This window comes from Sinocyclocheilus anshuiensis, unplaced genomic scaffold (assembly GCF_001515605.1).
Source record: "Sinocyclocheilus anshuiensis isolate Anshui unplaced genomic scaffold, SAMN03320099.WGS_v1.1 scaffold2630, whole genome shotgun sequence".
Taxonomy (NCBI): domain Eukaryota; kingdom Metazoa; phylum Chordata; class Actinopteri; order Cypriniformes; family Cyprinidae; genus Sinocyclocheilus; species Sinocyclocheilus anshuiensis.
This window is the reverse complement of record NW_015537938.1, coordinates 405106-425528: the sequence shown is the minus strand read 5'-3', so window position 1 is coordinate 425528 and position 20423 is coordinate 405106. Positions and strand designations below refer to the sequence as shown.

The 20423-nt window shown below is 36.6% G+C and overlaps 3 protein-coding genes across 4 annotated transcripts in view; all 3 read left to right on the top strand.

Moving 5' to 3' along the window:
* Positions 1-8467: 8467 nt before the first annotated feature.
* Positions 8468-10052, top strand: LOC107661224 (CLOCK-interacting pacemaker-like). The gene has a single exon (XM_016450726.1). The coding sequence runs from the start codon at positions 8771-8773 to the stop codon at positions 9530-9532; it is 762 nt and encodes a 253-aa protein (XP_016306212.1). The 5' UTR covers positions 8468-8770; the 3' UTR covers positions 9533-10052.
* A 5015-nt stretch (positions 10053-15067) lies between these two features.
* On the top strand, positions 15068-15876 carry LOC107661216 (reprimo-like protein). Its single transcript, XM_016450715.1, has one exon. It carries the CDS (start codon positions 15289-15291, stop codon positions 15631-15633), a length of 345 nt encoding a protein of 114 aa, XP_016306201.1. The 5' UTR covers positions 15068-15288; the 3' UTR covers positions 15634-15876.
* Positions 15877-19287: 3411 nt separating this feature from the next.
* LOC107660728 (integrin beta-3-like) overlaps positions 19288-20423 on the top strand; it is a 9828-nt gene continuing 8692 nt past the window's right edge. Inside the window, exon 1 of one of the 2 annotated variants that reach the window (XM_016450136.1) lies at positions 19288-19435. In XM_016450136.1, the coding sequence (XP_016305622.1) occupies positions 19375-19435 (61 nt within the window). In that variant the 5' untranslated portion in view covers positions 19288-19374. The remainder of the gene's footprint in view (positions 19436-20423) is intronic. The other variant, XM_016450131.1, reaches the window with a different exon arrangement.

Sequence of the window (20423 nt, the reverse complement as noted above, 5' to 3'; positions counted from 1 at the left end):
GGCTATTTTTAAAAGCCCTGTCACTGTGGGGGCATTGAGAAACAAGATGAGAGAAAGAGAGGGAGGAAAAACAAGACAGATTCATTTATTATGAGTGCATTTGGCTCTGAGATATCAACTAAAACATTTAGCTCAATGTCTTCCATCTGAGCTGCTTATGTCTTCGCACTTACTCTATTAAATCTGTTCCATTTTGGATGAGAAAAAAATCAATGAAAGTTGGTGATAAGAGGAATTTAGATACATGAGCCTTCAGCTTCTAAAAGAGTCTTTTCTCTCTCTTTGCTCTTTATTTCATTTCATGATATCTCCATAGAGACAATCTTCACTTTTTCACAAACACAATTGCCTCAAGACTTTAAAGCAGTGTTTTTTTTAGCTGGTTTTGCAGTATAGTTTTTAACCTGCAATTGTTTGTTACCTTAAAGAGCTATTTTTGATCCTATGATCCCCTGATCCCTTTTGTAACCTATTGTACCATTTTGTAAATGCAAAAATAATAGATCTACAGTATTTAAAGTTTGAGTGTTTGATTTCAGTTGAGTTTCAATTGTTTCATGCTCTCAGCAGCCATTAACTCATGATGCAAAACACATTCGGGTCAGCACAAACTATGGGTTTTCCTGTATTTTTGTTAAATGTAATCTAGGGTGTAATTTCTTTCACCCTGCACACATTTTTGCCAAAAAAATACTGTTGCAAATGCAACTTTTGACATCCACAACAAAAGACCTGGTCAGTGTTTTATGGTCCCTTTTATAAATTCATATTAAACCAATGTTATTTTAGTATTATTTATATACGATTATGGTATTTATGTATTTTTTAAATGAGCTTTTCTTTCATATTTGTACTTTTAATTTTATTTTTAGTTTAGATTTTAGTATTTTTTATGTGCTTTTGACATTTTTACTATTTTTAAATGAATTTAATTTAGGTTTTAATAATTTTTTTTTATTTCAGTTTGAGTTTTAGTAATAATAATATGTAGTACTTTAACTTATTTAAGGTAGCTGCCAAGGCAACATTTCTAATTTTCATTTCTAAGTTTTTTAAGTTTAAGTTTTTCATCTAATCTAAAATTATTTGTAATAAATGATTTTCATGCATGCATTTTCTTTTTTTGCAGTTTGTCGGTTGTCCCCCTGCTGACTATGACCCTGTCAGAACAGACTCGGACTCATTTTTAGATCACGACCCACCAGTTGAGATCTATTGCCTTAAGGTACCTCATCCTCCTTGCACAAATGTATCAATGATTTATTGACAGTAAGACATTAAGAAGTAATGCATCATTTAGTAAGTGCCAGGCGTCCCAGCAGGATCTCGTGTTAGAGACTGATGGTGACTTTAATCACTATAAGACTATGTTAGTATTTAGTGTCAGTCTGTTTAACTCAACACTAGACGGTTTGACCGTGTATTATGATAGATCAATGCAAGTCAGTAACAGTCAATTATGTGACATTGAATATTAAATGATATTTACAGTCTTGTTTATAAAGCTTTAGATTCATCCCAAAATTAACTTATTATATGGATGTCACCGTTCCTTTCCTTACCAGTATCTGTAAAATAAATACCATAATAACCCATTATTCACTCACTCGCTGTTCAGATCAGTGCTGAGGTCTAAGCAGGTTTATGTATTATAATAGAAGATGACTAGTCATCATCCACTTAGTGTCAGTGACTTTTTGACACAGACATCTCTCTCTTACACACACACACACACACACACACACACACACACACACACACACACACACGCACACACCCTGCGGCATGTGCCCAACTATATGGCCATTATCTCTTTTGGTTGCTATGGTAACCCTAACCTGAGATTGCAGGCTTTAGGTGGTGATGACACTGTGTGTGTGTGTGTGTGTGTGTGTGTGTGTGTGTGTGTGTGTGTGTGCTTATATGTTGGCATTGGAATATTGAGTTCATTTGCAGTTACTATTTTGAAAAGTAATGATGTCACTCGTGTGCCTTCAAACTGAGACAACCCACACACTTTGCATGCATAAACATAAAAAATACACACACATAATCCACTATCATAATATCAGTTTCGTCCACTACAGACTGTCATTAGTGCTGTTTTCACACAAACACACGCTTGTTAAAGCAGCCAGTTGTGGCTGACATTGATGTCTATGTTCTCTTCTCTTCTTTGTGTAAAGTCCAGCACTGAAAAAACATGCTTTTTCTTTTGCAGACATGGTCAGTCTTGATTGATTTATTAGGAATAACAAGGACTGAATTCATCCATGACTCTATTTTACCTCCTTTCCCTTTTTGAGCCTTGTGTTCCAAGTTGGCAAGCTACTGTAAATCTGCTGATGTTTTTTGGCTGATTGTCTCACATTTTGTTCTGCTGAACTGATGTTGGCCTCCATATTTTCTTCTTCACTTTTGCTTCCTAAGACATCAGGTCCCAGTGAAGGAGAAAACCAATTCAAATTGCCCCCAGGAACTGGAACTCCTTATGAATTAGTTCATTTTTTTTAAGCTCACTGTCTTCCATTGTCTGCTTAGAGAGACTTTGCTGTGCCTGACAGAGAGTATTCAGAGTACTTGAATGATGGAGTCACTGTCTGTGACTGGTTTTCAGAGGTTCGGTCTTGGAAGGACTGAAAGTGACCTTTATGGTCTCGGATATGCCTACAGTTCCCATACAGCACATGCTTGAAGCTTATTTTAATATGTTATGTTGTTCTGCTGGATCACTGACACAATGCGGATCAAGTACGTAATATGGCTCAAATACTTTGAATTCTTGAGGTTAAGCATATCCAGGGCCACTTAGCAGCAATGATGAACCGATGAAGAGCATTTGGCTTGTTAGCCATGTTAAATGTCTTTGGCTGTTCAATAGCATGAAGAGCTCTTGATTCACATCATATAATCTGTTAATGTTTTTTATTCTTTTATTCTATTTCAATTTTCCAATCCATACAAGAGAATGAGTGTCTTACAAATCACTTTTAAATCATTGTAGTTCTTTTTACATAAAATTGTTGTAGCAGGAGGATAACGGCTTGATGCTATGAAAAATATTCAGCTAGAAAATAGAGTTTGGTTTTTATATCAAATGCCACTTGCTGGTCAAATGCTTTGATGCTGAAGAAACTTCAACAAAATTATACGTCTTATAGCGGCAGTTTGGTTTCGTTAATGAAGGTTGGGAGGGTTTTCAGAGAGTCTGTAGGGCAAGACACCAAAGCCATCTCCAATCATCCTCTCAAATCATACAAATTAATATATTCTGATTCAATTCTTCTCTCTTTTTACATTACAGTATACAGCATTGCTGTGAAACAGCATGAATAAAGAGAGGAAAAAAATAGGTAAATTGTAACTGTACATTTTTTTTTTGCTGTTTTATAAACTGTTGTGTTTATATTTACATTTTACTTTACTTTTAGATAGATATATTATTACAAAAATTTACTTTTTATTTTAGTAGAAATGTTACGTTTTTGTAGCAGAGACCTTAAGGAACATGCCAGTGAAATGTGCCACTATTGAAAAGTTAGGGTCAGTATTTATTTTTTGTTTGAAAAGAAATTAATACTTTTTTTGTTTAGCAAGGATGCATTAAATTGATCAAATGTGATCATGAAGATATTTAGAACCTTACAAAAGATATCTGTTTCATATAAATGCTGTTCTTTTGAACTTTCAGTTCATGAAAGAATCTTGAAAAAACTGTAACACGGTTTCCACACTTTTCAACATATAAAATGTATATTAATAATACATGTTTCTTGAGCAGCAAATCAGCATATTAGAATGATTTCTGAAGGATCATGTGACACTGAAGACTGGAGTAATGATGCTTTGATGCTGAAGAAACAGAATGACTCAGTGCTTGGAACTGAATTATACATCTTACAGCGCCAATTTGGTTTCATTAATGGAGGTTTTCAGTTCAGAAACAAGGTTTTCAGAAACAGTTCTACTCCGCCATCATTGAATCTGTCCTCTGCACTTCTATAACTGTCTGGTTCAGCTCAGCTACCAAATCTGACCTCAGAAGACTACAGAGGGTAGTCCGGACTGCTGAGCGAATCATTGGTACAACCCTCCCTTCTCTCCAAGAACTGTACTCATCCAGAGTGAGTAAAAGGGCTGGCAAAATCACTCTGGACACCTCACATCCAGCACACTCCCTCTTTGAACTGTTGCCATCTGGTCGACGCTACAGAGCACTGAGCACCAGAACGACCAGACACAGGAACAGTTTCTTCCCTCAGGCAATCCATCTCATGAACACTTAACAATAACTGTGGAACACACACTATTTATTCACTCATACACTTATTTATCTAACACACATACTCAGTCTACATTTCAATTTGCACATAATATACCTGTACATACAACTGTCTATTGTTATATACCTTTACATATAATTGTCGATTTGTATATTTTTATTCCTTGTTTACTTTTTATTTTTTATTTATTGTTATTTGTTATTATCTGTGTTTTTTGTTCTGTCACTGTCATTCTGTTACACTGTGGAAGCTTCTGTCACGAAAACAAATTCCTCGTATGTGTAAACATACCTGGCAATAAAGCTCATTATGATTCTGATGATGCTTGAGGCCATCAAAGTACCAACAATTACTCTATTGACAGAGAAATGTTGACTGAGGCATGTTGAAACAATGATATAGAGTTTTAACCGTAGTTTGGTATTTAGGGTAGTCACTGTCATTACATATGCACATACATATACACCACAAACAGCACATGTGATACATACATTTGCATATTAATGAATGCTAAATTTTCATGGACTTGTGCATAATATTCTAAGATTAATGCATATTTGAAATGAATAGCACTTGTGCTTTGTTACGTTCACCATATGAATTTTAATCATAGAGGATGACTTTGTATTGACCAGGATGTCAGGACATAATGAAAGCCAGCCTTCCTGTGCATGACCCTGTTTTAATTTATTTGAACAAGCTACTTCACATTGTCATTAAGGATCGTAGCTGTGGTGTGTGGTGTAGTGGCTTGTAACAAACTAAACATGAAGACCTTAAGGTTCCTAAGAGCACAGTGGCCTCCATAATCCTTAAATGGAAGACGTTTGGGACGACCAGGACTCTTCCTAGAGCTGGCCTCCTGGCCAAACTGAGCAATTGATGGAGAAGGTCTTTGGTTATAGTGGTGACCAAGAACCTGATGGTCACACTAGTTGATCTCCATGATTATATGTGGAGATAGGAGAAACCTAGAGAAGGACAAACATCGCTGCAACACTCCACCAATCCAGTCTTTATGTCGGAGTGGCCAGACTCAATCCTCTCTTCAGTTAAGACGCATGAAAACACACTTGGAATTTCCAAAAAAGCACCTAAAGGACCCTCAGACTCTGAGAAACAAGATTCTCTGGTCCGATGAACCTCAATTCCAAGCTTCATATTTGAAGGAAACCAGCTCCGCTCATCACCTGCAGAGTACCATCCCAAAAGTAAAGTGTGCTGGTAGCAGCCTCATGCTGTGGGGCTATTTTTCAGCAGCAGGGACTGAGGGACTCGTTAGAGTAGAAGAAACGCTCAGTGCAGCAAAATACAGAGATAGCCTTAATGAAAACCCAGTCTAGAGCATTCAGAACCTCAGACTGGGTGGAAGGTTCACCTTCCAACAGGACAATGACCCTAAGCACAGAGCTAAAATAACGAAGGAGTGGCTTCATAACAACTCCTGTTCTTGAATGGCCCAGCCAGAGCCCTGACTTAAACCCAATTGAGCATCTCTGGAGAGACCTAAAAATGGCTGTCCACCAACGTTTACCATCCAACCTGACAGAACTGGAGAGGATCTGCAAGGAGGAATGGCAGAGGATCCCCAAATCCAGGTGTGAAAAACTTGTTGCATCTTTCCCAAAAAGACTCATGGCTGTATTAGATCAAAAGGGTGCTTCTACTAAATACTGAGCAAAGGGTCTGAATACTTAGTACCATGTGATATTTCAGTTTTTCTTTTTTAATAAATCTGCAAAAATGTCAACGATTCTGTGTTTTTCTGTCAATATGGGGTGCTGTGTGTACATTAATGAGGAAAAAAAATTAACTTAAATGATTTTAGCAAATGGCTGCAATATAACAAAGAGTGAAAAATTTAAGGGGGTCTGAATACTTTCCGTACCCACTGTACCTGGCAAAAAAGCTCATTCTGATTCTGATTCTGATTCTGATGATGCTGAAAAATTCAGCTTTGTATCACAGGAATATAAAGTATTAAAATAGAAAACACAATATTACAATATTAGTGTTTTACAGTATTTTTGATCAGATAAATGCAGCCTTGGTGAGCATAAGAGACTTCTTTCAAAACATCATATAATCTTACCTTATCTTATCGACCCCAAATTTTGAACAGTATTCACTAGTGTAAAAAGTGTGACAACTACACCAGTCTCTCATACTGTATTATAAAGTAATCGTTCAACATTTATCTGGCTGAGACACATACCTGTATCAGACAGAACAGCCCCTATCATGAGATCTCAATAATTCCCTTATGAAGGATAAAGGTTGGGAGAAATAATAAGAGAAAAAAAGTTAGACCGATGGGGCCTGATTAGATCAATGCTAAAGAAACCGCAGATACCACTGGACCCAGTGATTCTGTCACCCCATCCCTTCTGTCTCTCTATTTTTTCTCTCCCCCTCTCTGGCCTGTTGCTTAGTTACTGCCTAGTGTGCTGGAATTGTGGAATTGTGTTTGAGAGAGAGAGGTAGAGGGGTTAGCCATAGTACACAGGCTTGATCTGCGCCATTGTGTGCGCACAGGTGTTTGCGTTTCTGTTCTCCTGACAATACTTCCTCAATAATCTCCATTACTCACCTGTGACTCCACTTTCATTCATGCACTTTGTGTTTAGAAAGAAATGCCTAATAGATCGCCGGAGCTCCAGACCCGATTCGGGGGTCAGCACGGGCTAATAACACATAATGCGTGTTTGAATTGAGCTCTGCTGGAGAAACTGATCTTTGACCACATGAAGCGAGTGTGTGCGATGTGTTCTCCCAGAAGAGGGCTGATAGGAGACAAAAAAGAAGCAGGAACAATTAATGCAGAAGATAGAGGACTGGTGTTAGTGTGTGTGTGTGTGAGCTTGTGCGGAGCAAGTCTGAACTCTGCAACAAGAGGTCTCCTCACAGAGTGAGTCTGTCTTAATTAAAGCATCATTATCTGCTGATCTCACTGATACACGGTGCATTCTTAAACTAGACTAAGTGACCAGCGCTCTCTTCCACCCTCAATACCACTGAGGTGCCCTTGAGCAAGACACCAAACCCCAATCTGCTCCAGTTGGCACTGAAGCAAATGGCTGCCCACTGCTCCAGGTGTGTGTTCATCGTTTGTGTGTGAGTTGTGTTTACTACTCACTGCTGTATGTGTGCACTTGGATGGGTTAAATGCAGAGCACAAATTCTGAGTATGGGTTACTATACTTGGCAACATGTCATGACAATGGCAGAACACCCTTAACTTCTTCATTACGGGTGTTCATACCTAGGTTCACAAGCTGGGACTCGAACTCGGGACACTTGAAGCGCAACAGCACTACATGTCAGCACACTTTCCACAAGGCTATTGGCACCAGTGTAATTTATAATTTAAAGACTAACAACACTGTTCTGTGTTCTCGTTTTTAACATAATTCACAGTTTACAAATGGTTTTGTATAATTATTAATTACGTGCTGTTATTGTCATTAAGACTATGTGAAGAATTTCAACTTTGTTGAGCACACCCTAAACGTAGTCCAATCTCAGCAAAATTTGGTGTGTTTCCATTTCTCATTAGTTGACTGGGAGGGTGAGAGCAGAAGATTTAAAAAGTCCAAAAATAAGGGCCACCCTAATATATATATATTAGTGCTGTCAAACGATTAATCGCGATTAATCACATCCAAAATAAAAGTTTTTGTTTACATAATATACATGTGTGTACTGTGTATATTTATTATGTATAAAGACACACACATACAGTAAATATTTTGAAAATATTATATGTATATACATTTATATTCCTATATTTGATATTATTCATAAATATATTTCATATATAAACATAACATATTTTTCATAAATATATACATGTATGTGTTTGTATTTATATATACATAATAAATATACACAGTATACACACATATTAACAAACAAAAACGTTTATTTTGGATGCGATTAATCATGATTAATCGTTTTACAGCACTAATATATATATATATATAGATATATATAAATGGATATATATGTGTATATAATTTTTTGTGCAAATATTATGATTTATTAATTCATAAATATAATTGTCACCATATGACATATTACAACCTGAACTAACTTTGGCAAAAGTCAAATAATATGTTGTTTAAAAAAAAAATTTTGACACACAAACATGAGGATCTGATTTTGATACCAAGACAGTTGCATCACCTTGACATTTTTTACTTGCGTGTCCCCCTAAAATAATCCATTTGAATAAATACATTTTAATTCAGAAATGACAAACTATTAATTGAATCTATTATTGAATAAGACTGAAAAACATTTGACTCGTTGTTGACTCCTCCTGTTATTGTGAATGAGAACTAAAGAGTATGTGTCTGTTTTACAAAAATGTTCATTGATAATTCTTGTTTCAGCGTAACTCCGTGGCCCCTGCATTAAAACCTTGGGGCTTAAACACTTCACTAGATGTGGTTCCTCAGTCCCAGCTGCTTTTCCTACAGCCAGTCATGCCAGCTGGTGACTGTACCGGCCAAAGCTCTGACAAGCAGAAACATTCCAGAAAGCATGTTCCCATGCAAAACACCTTTCCAAAAATTGCACAAGGGTCTATAGTCGACGAGGGTCCCAGTGCTATCAATAAGAGGTCAAACCACAGTCATGCTGGAAGACATCAACGACGCCGTTATGATGAAAAACCTTTCCACACTTCCTCTTTGAAACAGGATGTGTCCGAGACATTTAAAGATTACGATGTAGACCCCAACATTGCTTCTTTGGGAGAAATCGGTCACGCTGTTGAAGACGTAGCTGTGGAAGACTCCTCATCCAGGCTTTCTGACCTTCAGGAGCCCCACACCACTTCACCATTCTCACTGTGCACTGACTCCTTCCTCGCTTCATTCCCTCAAAAGAGTCCCGAAGCTTCAGTCACCCAGAGCAGTGATGTGGAGAATATCCCAGAGGCCCTCTCTCCAAGCTCCAGCAAACGCAAACGCTTCTGCAACACCTATAACATTTTGAATCGGTCAGGCCTGCTGGGTATCACACTGCGCACAAAGGAACTTATTCGACAAAATGAACGTTCCCAGGCCCAGCTTCAGAGTCTGCAGGCTCAGACTGACCTCTTCTTGGAGGCCATATGTAGTGGAGATCCCAAAGTCTGGACGAGATTGCAGCTTATCCTCCAGAACTCTGGAAACAGCGACTCACTGGTGGACTCTGTAAGGGGTGCAGAGCAGGATATCACAGATGTGGGTTGTATGGTGTAGTAGCAGGTTCGGATTTTATTATTTCAGCTGTTGTATTCTTGCTCCAACCGGCACTTTTCTAATCAGTCGCTTAGCAAATTTTCAACATCTTGTTATAATATCAGTAGGAAACATCAAAGATTTGAGTCTTCAATAGAGTCCAGAGATCTAGTTATCACTCCAAGCGTTAGCTATCCAACAGTAGTCATCTTTATCCTTGTGTCAAAAGTATATAACGACAGTGTTTAGGTTACAGTTGCACCTTTTTCTAAATAAAGTGATAGTGATTCAGAATTTATTAGCAAACTCAATTTGAAAAGAACGCTATTAACCGTTCTAGTATTTCAATCTAATTGGTTACTATTTGGAAAGGAGGCCTTGGTAAACCAGAACCGAAATTCTGCTCAGAATCAAACAAAATGGAAAACAGTTATTTTCTAATCACTGTAACTAAAAAAGGCCTTTAACAAATGAAGATATGAGTACTTAAGTATAAGTGCACAATCATTTTTTTTATTCAGATGAAAATGTGAAATTCAGTATCATCCTCGGGGAGCAATGAAACACTAATCAGGGGAGGAACAGGAAACTAACCAAATAAGGGCATGGGAAGGCACATGGGGAGCAGGACACACACAAAACATGGAACAGAGTCTGACAGTATTAGTGCTGTCAAAAGATTAATCGTGATCTTAATAATATAATAATTTATAAAAAAATATATTTTTAATTTTTCTTACAGCACACACACACAGTGTCATCACCACCTAAAGCAGGGGTCTCCAAACTTGGTCCTGGAGGGCCGGTGTCCTGTAGAGTTTAGTTCCAACCCCAATTAAACACACCTGAACAAGCTAATTAAGGTCTTACTAGGCATACTAGAAACTTCCAGGCAGGTGTGTTGAGGCAAGTTGGAGCTAAACTCTGCAGGACACCGGCCCTCCAGGACCGAGTTTGGTGACCCCTGACATAAAGCCTGCAATCTCAGGTTAGGGTTACCACACACACACTAGTTTCCCTTAGGTCCCCTGATTAGTTCATTCTGTTCACCTGTGTTGATTAATCATCTCGTTTGCTCCTTTGTTTCCCTGTCTTTATAAGCCTTCAGTTTCCATCTGTTCTTTGTCCTGGATTAATGTTTTGAAATGGAAGATGTGAGTTGATGTGGTTTAGTTCCCCAGGTTATTCTCCTGTCCTTTCTACAACCACGTACCGTGACAATAAAATAATATAATAATATGTATATAAAGCATTTACCCAAAAGACATTTTAAGATTCTTGTAGTATATTTTATTAATATAAAAATAATAAATATATTAAGTATATATAGTAGTCCATATATGAGCATTTGAAATTTTAAATGAAATATATTTGACAAATTTAAATATACAACATGTTTAATAGATGTCTCTAAAATATTTTTGCTAAGACAGCTGATAATGGATGGAGAATCTAATTGTACTTGCTCTGAGAGTGTGTTTTATTATTTTAAATGAAGCCAGCGATGCCACAGAAACTCAAAGTCAGAAACCGATGTGAACGCGCACAGCACCATGCTGCGAGACCTCTCTTGGTCCTCTGGTTAGTGCTAGACTGCTAATGTACTCGCTGGGTGAGCTCAGCAAAGTGCCATTTAGATAGAGAGGAAGTTTGGACCCCCCGCAGACAACAAACAGTTGTAACGATGCAGCAAAGGAAGGTTAAACCTTTGTTTTCTTCAGAATCAACTGCAATAATTATACTAAAAAACCAATCGAGAACAGTGCATCCTGTTTAACTGCACATATTTGTGAGCATGTTTGTGCATGTGCGATTCTTTGTGTCTTGTTGCATTGCTAAACTTCATCGCTTTCTGTGTGCAACTGATGAGAAGTAGAAACGGGAGTGAAGCCTATTTGGTTGCTAGGGGACATCTTTGCTTAAATTTTGTTGCTAGGCAGCCAATTCCCTCAGTTAAGTGGAAACATCTCATTTTTCTGACCGTTCACCCTGCAACCCTCTCTGTCTCTATCCATGCGTCTCATTCCTTTCCTGTCTGTTTTTCCATCCAAAATAACCAACCGTCTGTCACTATGCATAAAGGTTGCCTGTTGCTAAGGAGTGTGAAGATCCATCACTATCTAAATATGTGAAATCCAGTATTTCAGTGATATGCTGGGCTCATAGCAGTGTTACATTAGTCTGTGTGTCTCGGGATGATGAATAATTGTGCCTTGTGGACTGCAAGAGAAAGCACAAAAGACGTTAGTAATGTGTGAAGTCCAGTGAAACCGTGTGGGAGATATGCAGCATGTAGATTTGCGCTCTTAAGCTTCTTTCATATTAATCCATGCAATAAATGGTGAAAAGCACAAGACGAGCACACAAAAAACATGGCACTGCAGTCTTATACATAGCCACAACTGGACTAATTGCATTCTAAACAATAATCAAATTTGACCACATCATAATGCTGAAGGGTTTGGGGATTAAAGTCTTGACCTTTGCGCAAATGAATTAAACACTTTTGTCAAACCAGCAAATCATTATTTTTTACAGCAGGCTGCCTGACAGGTAGAAAACAGACATTTGCTTGAAAGAAGAATAATCCTATAATCCTGTTATTATATTTCAGTGCCTCAATTAATTAAAATGGGCTTTTTCTCTCTTTTTGGCAAAGAAAGTGAAGAATCAATAGTGTGTGCGGAACGGTTCGACTTTCACAGAAAAGTTTGCTCTGGTTTTATTGACACTTTCTTTGTCTCTTAATTTATCCCCGTCTCTTCTCTCCCACGGTTTTCTCTGTCAGTGTGACATTTGCCAGCCACCGCACACACACACACACACACACACACACGCCCGTGTGCTCTCAACAAACTCGCCTGGCAGCATCTCATGCGCTGTCCTCACTTTTTCAAATTATTGTCACAGTTTCACTGGAGAATACTGTACTCTGTGTAAATCAATGTTTGTTTAATAATTTTTGTGATATTTGGAGCTGCACTGGCCTTGTCTCTTAGGAAACCAGATGTCAGTTTAATCTTCTCAGACCCTAATTATGTTCAAGTAGCCACATATCTATTTTTTATATTTTATCCTATACCATCCTTTATTTCTACTCTAAATGCAACCACAAAAATTGCTTGTCTATACAGTAAAAATCAATCAGTGTTGTCCAATGTTGTGTTGGACCTCACTTTTATTCACTGTATGGTCAAAATAATACAGCATTTCTTCAAAATATCTTATTTTTGTTTTATTTTATTTATTTAGTCATTTATTAGACGCTTTTATCCAAAGCGACTTACAAATGAGGACAACAGAAGCAATCAATTGTAGTATTAAAACAACTAAAAACAGATCCAAAACTAAAAGCTAAAACTTTATAAATACTACTTATACACATTTGAAAAATAAAGAGATTAAATAAAAATGACAAATGCATACAACAAAATTTCAAAACTTAACATTTAAATGAAAAACAAAAAATAAAGCTAAAAACAATTCAAAATATTAAAGAACAAAAGGTATAAGAGTATAATAATGATTCTAACATAACACTAAGCCAAACTACATATGTGTATGTACAACCACACACACATACATATATACTGTATATGTACATACACATTTATAAATTCAATATATATATTATTTCATTTCCATTTAGTTTGTTGAAGTATTAAAATAACTAAAATTAAATAAAACTAAAAACTTAATAAAAGACCTATACAGACATAACTTAACTAAAATTTAAATAAATAACAAATACAAATAATACAAATCAAATGACAGTAGTTTATCAGTAATCCTACAAAATAACACTGCCAAACTTACATGCTAAAAAACAACAACTTACTTACACATAGTAAGAAATGGTTATAAAAACTGAAACAGAAGCGAAACAAGTAATAGGAAAGAGGAGAAATAAAAAGCAATACTTTTTTTTCTGCAGAAAATGAAAGTCATACAGATTTTGAATGACATAAGGGTGAGTAAATAATTTAGTTTTGGGTGAAATATCCCTTTAAGATGTACACTGCAAAGCTGATACATTTCTGGTTTGATTTGACAGTTGAAAATAGCTTTTGATGGTTTAAAGTTAATATGAAATAAATATTAAATATTAAGTAAATATATTCTGCAATATTTCATTATATTTTGATTAAACCAGTTAATATAGATGTGATGTGAAGCTATTTTTAGGTGACAGCAAAATATTTTGCAGTGACAGCATACCTCTTTTGCATAAATTGAGACCTACCATCTATCACAATGAAAATAATTTTAAAATAAGTGTATGTCTTGTATAAGACATTTAACTCAATAATAATAATAATAATAATTCATTACATTTATATAGCGCTTTTCTAGGCACTCAAAGTGCTTTACATTGTCAGGGGGTATCTCCTCATCCACCACCAGTGTGCAGCATCCAATAGTATGATATTGACTCATGCTATTGTTACTGCTATATTATTAACATTATTTTGGTAGCTTTATGATTACTTTAACCATACTGTATCACATTTACTACATGAATTTCTAAGGCATCCAAATTATCAACACAAACAAAACTGCCGAAAAATCTGTTGTATACAATCTCCTATGCCTTCTGTCATCTGATCGAGTTTTTTTTATCAAGTAAAAGGCCTTGTTGTGGTACACGTGTGTTTTTGCTGTGAAATTTTTTACTGATTTTAAAATAATGTTAAAATATGAGTATCAAAATCTCTCAATTATCATTGTGTTGCATTGCATTGCCAACCCCCCCCCAACACACTCAATAAAAACTACAGAGCTTTATTAATAAAAGTAAGCATTTAAATATAATCTTAAGACATTATTGGGAGATATAGAGTGAAATCTGATATTTTCATACATTTTATGTAAGTAGTCTGCTATACTGTTATAAGTATCAGAATTTTATCTATAAAAATATCATCAAATTGCATAAGTTTGCTTAGTCTGGGCCTCTGAATAAAGTTTTTATTCCTTCTGAAGTATGATAAACTCATGCTATATGAGCTATAAAGGCTGGATGTATATACTCACCAAAACAACTATGCAAAGTTTTTTTTTTAACAGACTTTAAAATGTCTTGTCTAAAGGTTTAATAAACTGTTCATTTACAAAAATCTTACTATTATTTCAAATGTATGCCATGCTTCAGTTCCAAAGATTTTGGCACTTGCACTTTTTCACTCCAGAAATGCTGCAAAAGGCGATGTCCATTGGAAAAAAAGCTGGATCTGAATAGGTCAAGATGAGTTTGAAAGTCTTCCAAAATCACTTCACTCTAAAAATCACAGAGTCGCGTCCAGCTCAAGGCGTGGGCTTCTGGTGATTTGGGTTGACATTTTTGACCACTGGATCAAATCCCACTGATGAGAACATCCTCTCGAGCTCTGCTGACAGAGAACGGTCTCCCTGGCGACATGCAGGCTGATGGCGCGCTCTCTCTCTCCCGGCCCCCACCTCCTTCACATGGACCAGGCGCGTAAACGAAACCTGCGCGCAGGTCTCCGCTGAGCTGCATTTGCTTTGCAAGTGTCTTGAGCGCTGATCGTGCTTGTAAACACTTCTTATTGACTGAGAGCGCAACAGAATCAAGCACTTTTTTTTATCCAGGTAGCGGTGTAGACTGATAGTATGAACCATCACAACTTATTTTAGGAGATACTTTTATTAGTTTCGCTCCTCATGAAACTTGACTCAACAGGCAGTTGCAGAAAGTGAGTTGATGCCACAAGAGGCTCGACTGTCGTCAGCTCCAGTGCTCTGCGTCTCCGCTCAGGATGAACGGAATGTTTTTTAACCACACGGTGTTTACGCACGGCGTTCTGCTCAACCGCAGTCAAGAACTGGTGGGGACACTAGTTGATTGCTGCACGGGGAACGGGAGCGAGGTGACCGCAAACGACGGCGGCGGGTCTTTAGTTCTCGCTCAGGACGAGCGCAAGCTGTTCGTTACGCGCGTGGTGCAGATCGCGGTGCTGTGCGTTCTTTCGCTCACGGTGATGTTCGGGATCTTCTTTCTCGGTTGCAACCTCATGATCAAGTCCGAAAGTATGATCAACTTCCTGGTCAAGGACCGGAGACCATCCAAAGACGTGGAGGCGGTGATGATCGGACTGAGTTAGCCGCGGGTGTCACCGGACTGCGGGACCGAGTGACACACAGTTGTCCTCAGACTGGGAGCCACGGAGATATGCAACTTACATTTTCACTCCCTTCCTGTTCTGAAAAGAAACGGCGGTGTGGATGGACTGAAGCAAAGATGACAGATAGGCCTATACAGCTGCACGTTTACGAAATGAGAACGTATTTATTCATGTTTACGTAGCTTTTTGTATTTGAGGTCATTTTTGCTTGTGATTTTTTACAGTGAAGTGTTTACACGTTTTTACCTCAGAAAAAAATCAAAGTATCTATTTATTGCATTATGTTTGTTAAAATTATGTATACGACCATGGTTTTATTGTAGTAAAGTGTAGTAACCATGTTTTTTTGGCGTATTGATTACCATTTATATAACCACAGGTTTACTACAAATACCATGGTAAAACTATGGTTAGTGTAGCAAAACCATGGTTCATTTTGTGCTTACGCATGGTTTAACTATAGTAACCATGTTTTTTTGGTTTTATTTGTAGTAAAACCATGGTTAATTTTCGTATGGGATAAGGGGGAGGGGTTGCGAAACGCAAATTGTAGCCTACTTTGGTGCAACTATTCTAAAAGTTGGTTATCTAAAATACATTAAAAAAAATTTAATAACAAAGTGATAAAAAAGATAACACGCTTTTTCGACTGACCCGCACAAAATTGGTCGTATGGAAAGCGCGTGGGCAACGTGTTGTCATGGTGACTTCCTTTTGCAAGCGAAATGTAGCGACGTTAAAATAAACGTTCTAACTTTTATTATTACTGAAAACCCCGTTGAAACCTATATATGCTTGCATGAATTTTTTTTTTAGATTTACTAAGACCCTACCAGTCTTTTGTTTACTGGTTTCCTCAAACCCACCATCCTGGTTTGTACTAGACAATCACTTGTAAAAGCATGTTGTTTTGTGAACTGTGACTTTTGCACCTTGAATAGCAGGTGTTTTGAATTTGAAGATGTCAAAATGTATTTTTCTTCAAGTTTAACTTGTGGCCGAGAGCACGTGAGGGGGGAGATGTTCATCTGGTGGGTCACTTGCACGTTTTCAATGACTCCTTCCCCGATCACACCGGCTGACGTCTCTCCCTCTGCATGCGCGGTGCTCGGTGTGTCAGGCACTTTCTACGTAAAGACCTCAATGCTGCATGGAGTATTCTGTAAACTGTATTGACTTGAAAACTTGAAATTCTGCAGCATGCTTTGAATAAAGTTGTTAAAACATTGCATTGCATTTGTTTATTTATCTTTAATGGTCAGACGTTCAGAACAGAAATAGTTGGCCAATTCTCGCAAATTTTAAAACAATCCATAAAAAGGCTGCATACATAGGCCTCTATAATAGGCTATATTATGGTATGATATACTATGGTTAAATGCATATCCTGGATATTTGCATCTACATGCATCATCTTCAGTAAGTTTTGTTTTTCAATGATGCACTGTTATCTGTGGGAATCTTTTTTGCTCTTCATTTTTAATTATGAACACATGGGCATTACGAAAACTATGATTTAAAAAATGTAGCATGAAAAATAAGTTTAAATTTAAGAAGTCAGAAAAAAATGAATATTTTTAGAATTTCATAAAATGTGCTTTTTCAGGAAAGAAGCATAGCATATAGGCTATGTAACTGATGAATCTGTTTGCATTACAAAATACATACAAAATGTAGGTATTTTATACATTAAATTACAACAAAAGACCTTCACTTGAGTGAGTTGTGGAGGATGCAACTTCAACGTTCAGAGAAGGGCTATGTTTAGACAGAGTAAAAAGTAATAATTATGTGGTGCCTAATTTTTCCTTTTGACTCTCTCTAAAGCAAATAATAAGGCTTACTCACTCGGCTTTGATGAGAAAAAATATTCTTTGATCATAACTTATTTAAAATAATAATAATTATGCTGCATGCAACAGCATCTCATCTAAGCCAGATTTGCAGTTCCTTAATGCCTTTCACAAGAGATGTAAGCAAGTCAAACTAAAGCCACTATATAAATAAAATCAAATTTTAGTGTAGTGATCATTTTACACATTTGCATTTTAAAGATTAGTCTTAATTGTTCTCTGATTCATTTGGCTTAATATACACACACAGATACAGGTATCATGAGGGCCACATAACGACTGATACACAACATTACACAAAGCAATATCTACAAAAAAATGACAGTGAATTTAACAGTAAAAGACTGTAAAAATGTGCACCTTCTATATATGTTATTATTTAAAAGCTGCTTGTGATGGGCTTTGGTTCATCATGTGACTTTCTCATCACCACCTGCATTTGGTGGTTATCAGTGTATTACAAAGGTACAAAACAGATTTCAGTACTTCAATAGGTTGGTATATTAACATTATATCAGTTAATGAAATTATGGTATTTAACTGTAAATTTAAGTTAAAACCTAAAATGTTGCTACCGTATTTTTTACGGTAAAATTCCGGCAACCACTGCTGCCGGTTTATTACCGTAAATTTGACGGAATTTTTTTTACAGTGTACAACTGTTTAACAAGGAAAGGTGAAGGATGGAAAACAGGAAGGGGAAATGTGAGAAAGGCATATAGCATTATATTTCTGTAGAGGAGGTCTGAGTATGGTCTCAGATTTCTGTGATGTTCAGCTCTGAGATGTGATTTTTACTGCCCTCTTATCCTTTCCTCCGTTTACACTTCTTTTAATGGGCTGTAAAAATGGAGATAAGTAGAGAGATGGAAAGAGAGAGATGAAAAGACGGAGATTCACAGAGCTAACCTGTTTCATAAAATAATAAATTGTACAAGCAGTGAATCAGCTTTGCAGTGTCAGCGCTGGATGCTTCTATAAAATAATTGGCCAAATAAAAAATTCAGGAGGATGCACACATGAATTAGTGCACAAATTGAAAACATCTGTATCATTCTTTCTTTATTTTTTGACTATTTACTCTCTTACGTATATTTTTGTCATTTTGCATTGCGGCTTCATTTTTAAACACAGTATACAGCTCTTTTACTATAAATATATATATATATATATATTTTTTTTTTATTATTTTTTTTTTAAATGTCTCCATTTACTGCTTTATTGGACAAGTTATAAGCTAAAATTATGCAAGGACTTGATTTTCAGTAAAATCTTCATCTCATGCAGGAGTAAAATGCAAAAAATTGCAGGTTGAATGTTTGAAATGCTTTTCTACAACATTAATATGACCACTAGATGGTACCAAACACCTGGTTCAGCTTTAATATAATAATATAATATACGCTTAATAAAGGGTTGAATAAATAAAACAAACAAATGTAATACATGGGGGAAAATAAACTATATGGCCTAAATAATAGTAAATGCCCAACATTTAATAGGCTGTTTTGCTAAAAATGATGATTTGTTCTGATGATTCTCTGTAAGGCAGTGACTTGTGTGAAAACAGTGGAAGCCGTTGAATAAAATAACTTATTGAATACCATACTGCGCCTTTATCTGCATGTGCACATAAAATGTAGAAGCCCCAAGCTGTTCATTTGTTGAGTCTTAACTTGCCTGTGGTTACACATTTCCTTGCGTCTTGACGAAACAGATTGCGCTTGTGAAATGCTAAAACACATTAGGTCATCTGTCCTAACATGTCTCGGAATGGCAGTTTCCACTCCCAGTTTGTACATCAGATAATCAGACTGAAAACAGAGCTGCTAAGGCAGGAGGCCTGCAGTAGTTTGGATCTATTGAAATGGGACTGAATTTGCTAGATGTATGGGTGCCAGTTTTACTTCTAGTTTCCATAGCTGCGGGTAAGTTTGCCTTTTGTTATTGTTTTTTAGTTAATGACTCAAAAATGAGAATAATGTGTGTGTGCTGCGTGTAAGCTAATCCAGGATCTCATATAGCCTAACACTACACATGCTTTATCTTTAACTATAAACGCTAATTTAAGACACAAATAACTGTTTACGAGGATACTCGCAAAGACGAGAATTGTTGACACATAACTGTGTATTTGAACGTTTAAGCACAAGGAGCGAAAAGTTTAGTCAGTCGCAATACGAGCAGGTGCGCGCCGCGCGAATCAGGCTGAAACCGTCTTAATGCACGCATTTAGCAGAATGAATTCTGCCCCACTGCTTAATGTTAATTAACAGTTTAAAACATTTGTTTTAAAACCTGCTTAAAACACGTTTAAATGATAAGCTTAGCCTACATCTTGACGAGCAAAACGATTAATACATTTCTACCGGATTATCTCCCAATCCTTAAATGAATATATAGAGACAGAGTTTGTTCAAACACAAAAACAATATACATCCAGTTAATAATCAAACTAACTTAAAATTTGTGTAGATGATGACGCTGTTTTTTTCCATGTGCCCGGTTCACTTGCTGTTCCAACAACAGTTGATTGAAGTTACCTCCACTGCATCATCAGCTTTAGTAACCTGATAGGGGAGTTTACTAACTTATGTTTTTTTTCTGTTGTTTGTATTTGAAGTTTTTCATTTTTTGAGCCCCTCTCTCTCAGAATTGCTGACATTTTTACTTATAGAATATTGTTCTTTGCACGAACATTTCCAGATTACTCCAGAACGAAGTGAAGAGTGGAGGTGAATGTAGACATACTGGGCAGCGATCACCTGATAGATACGTGCACATATCATTCAAATGTCAAATATAGAATAAATGCATTAGATTGGTAAACCAAATTCAGACTTTAAGCTTCAATCTCAAATGTAATGTATGGAATTTACGGAAAAGCTCAACTAAATAACAGCGCTAATAAGTGGG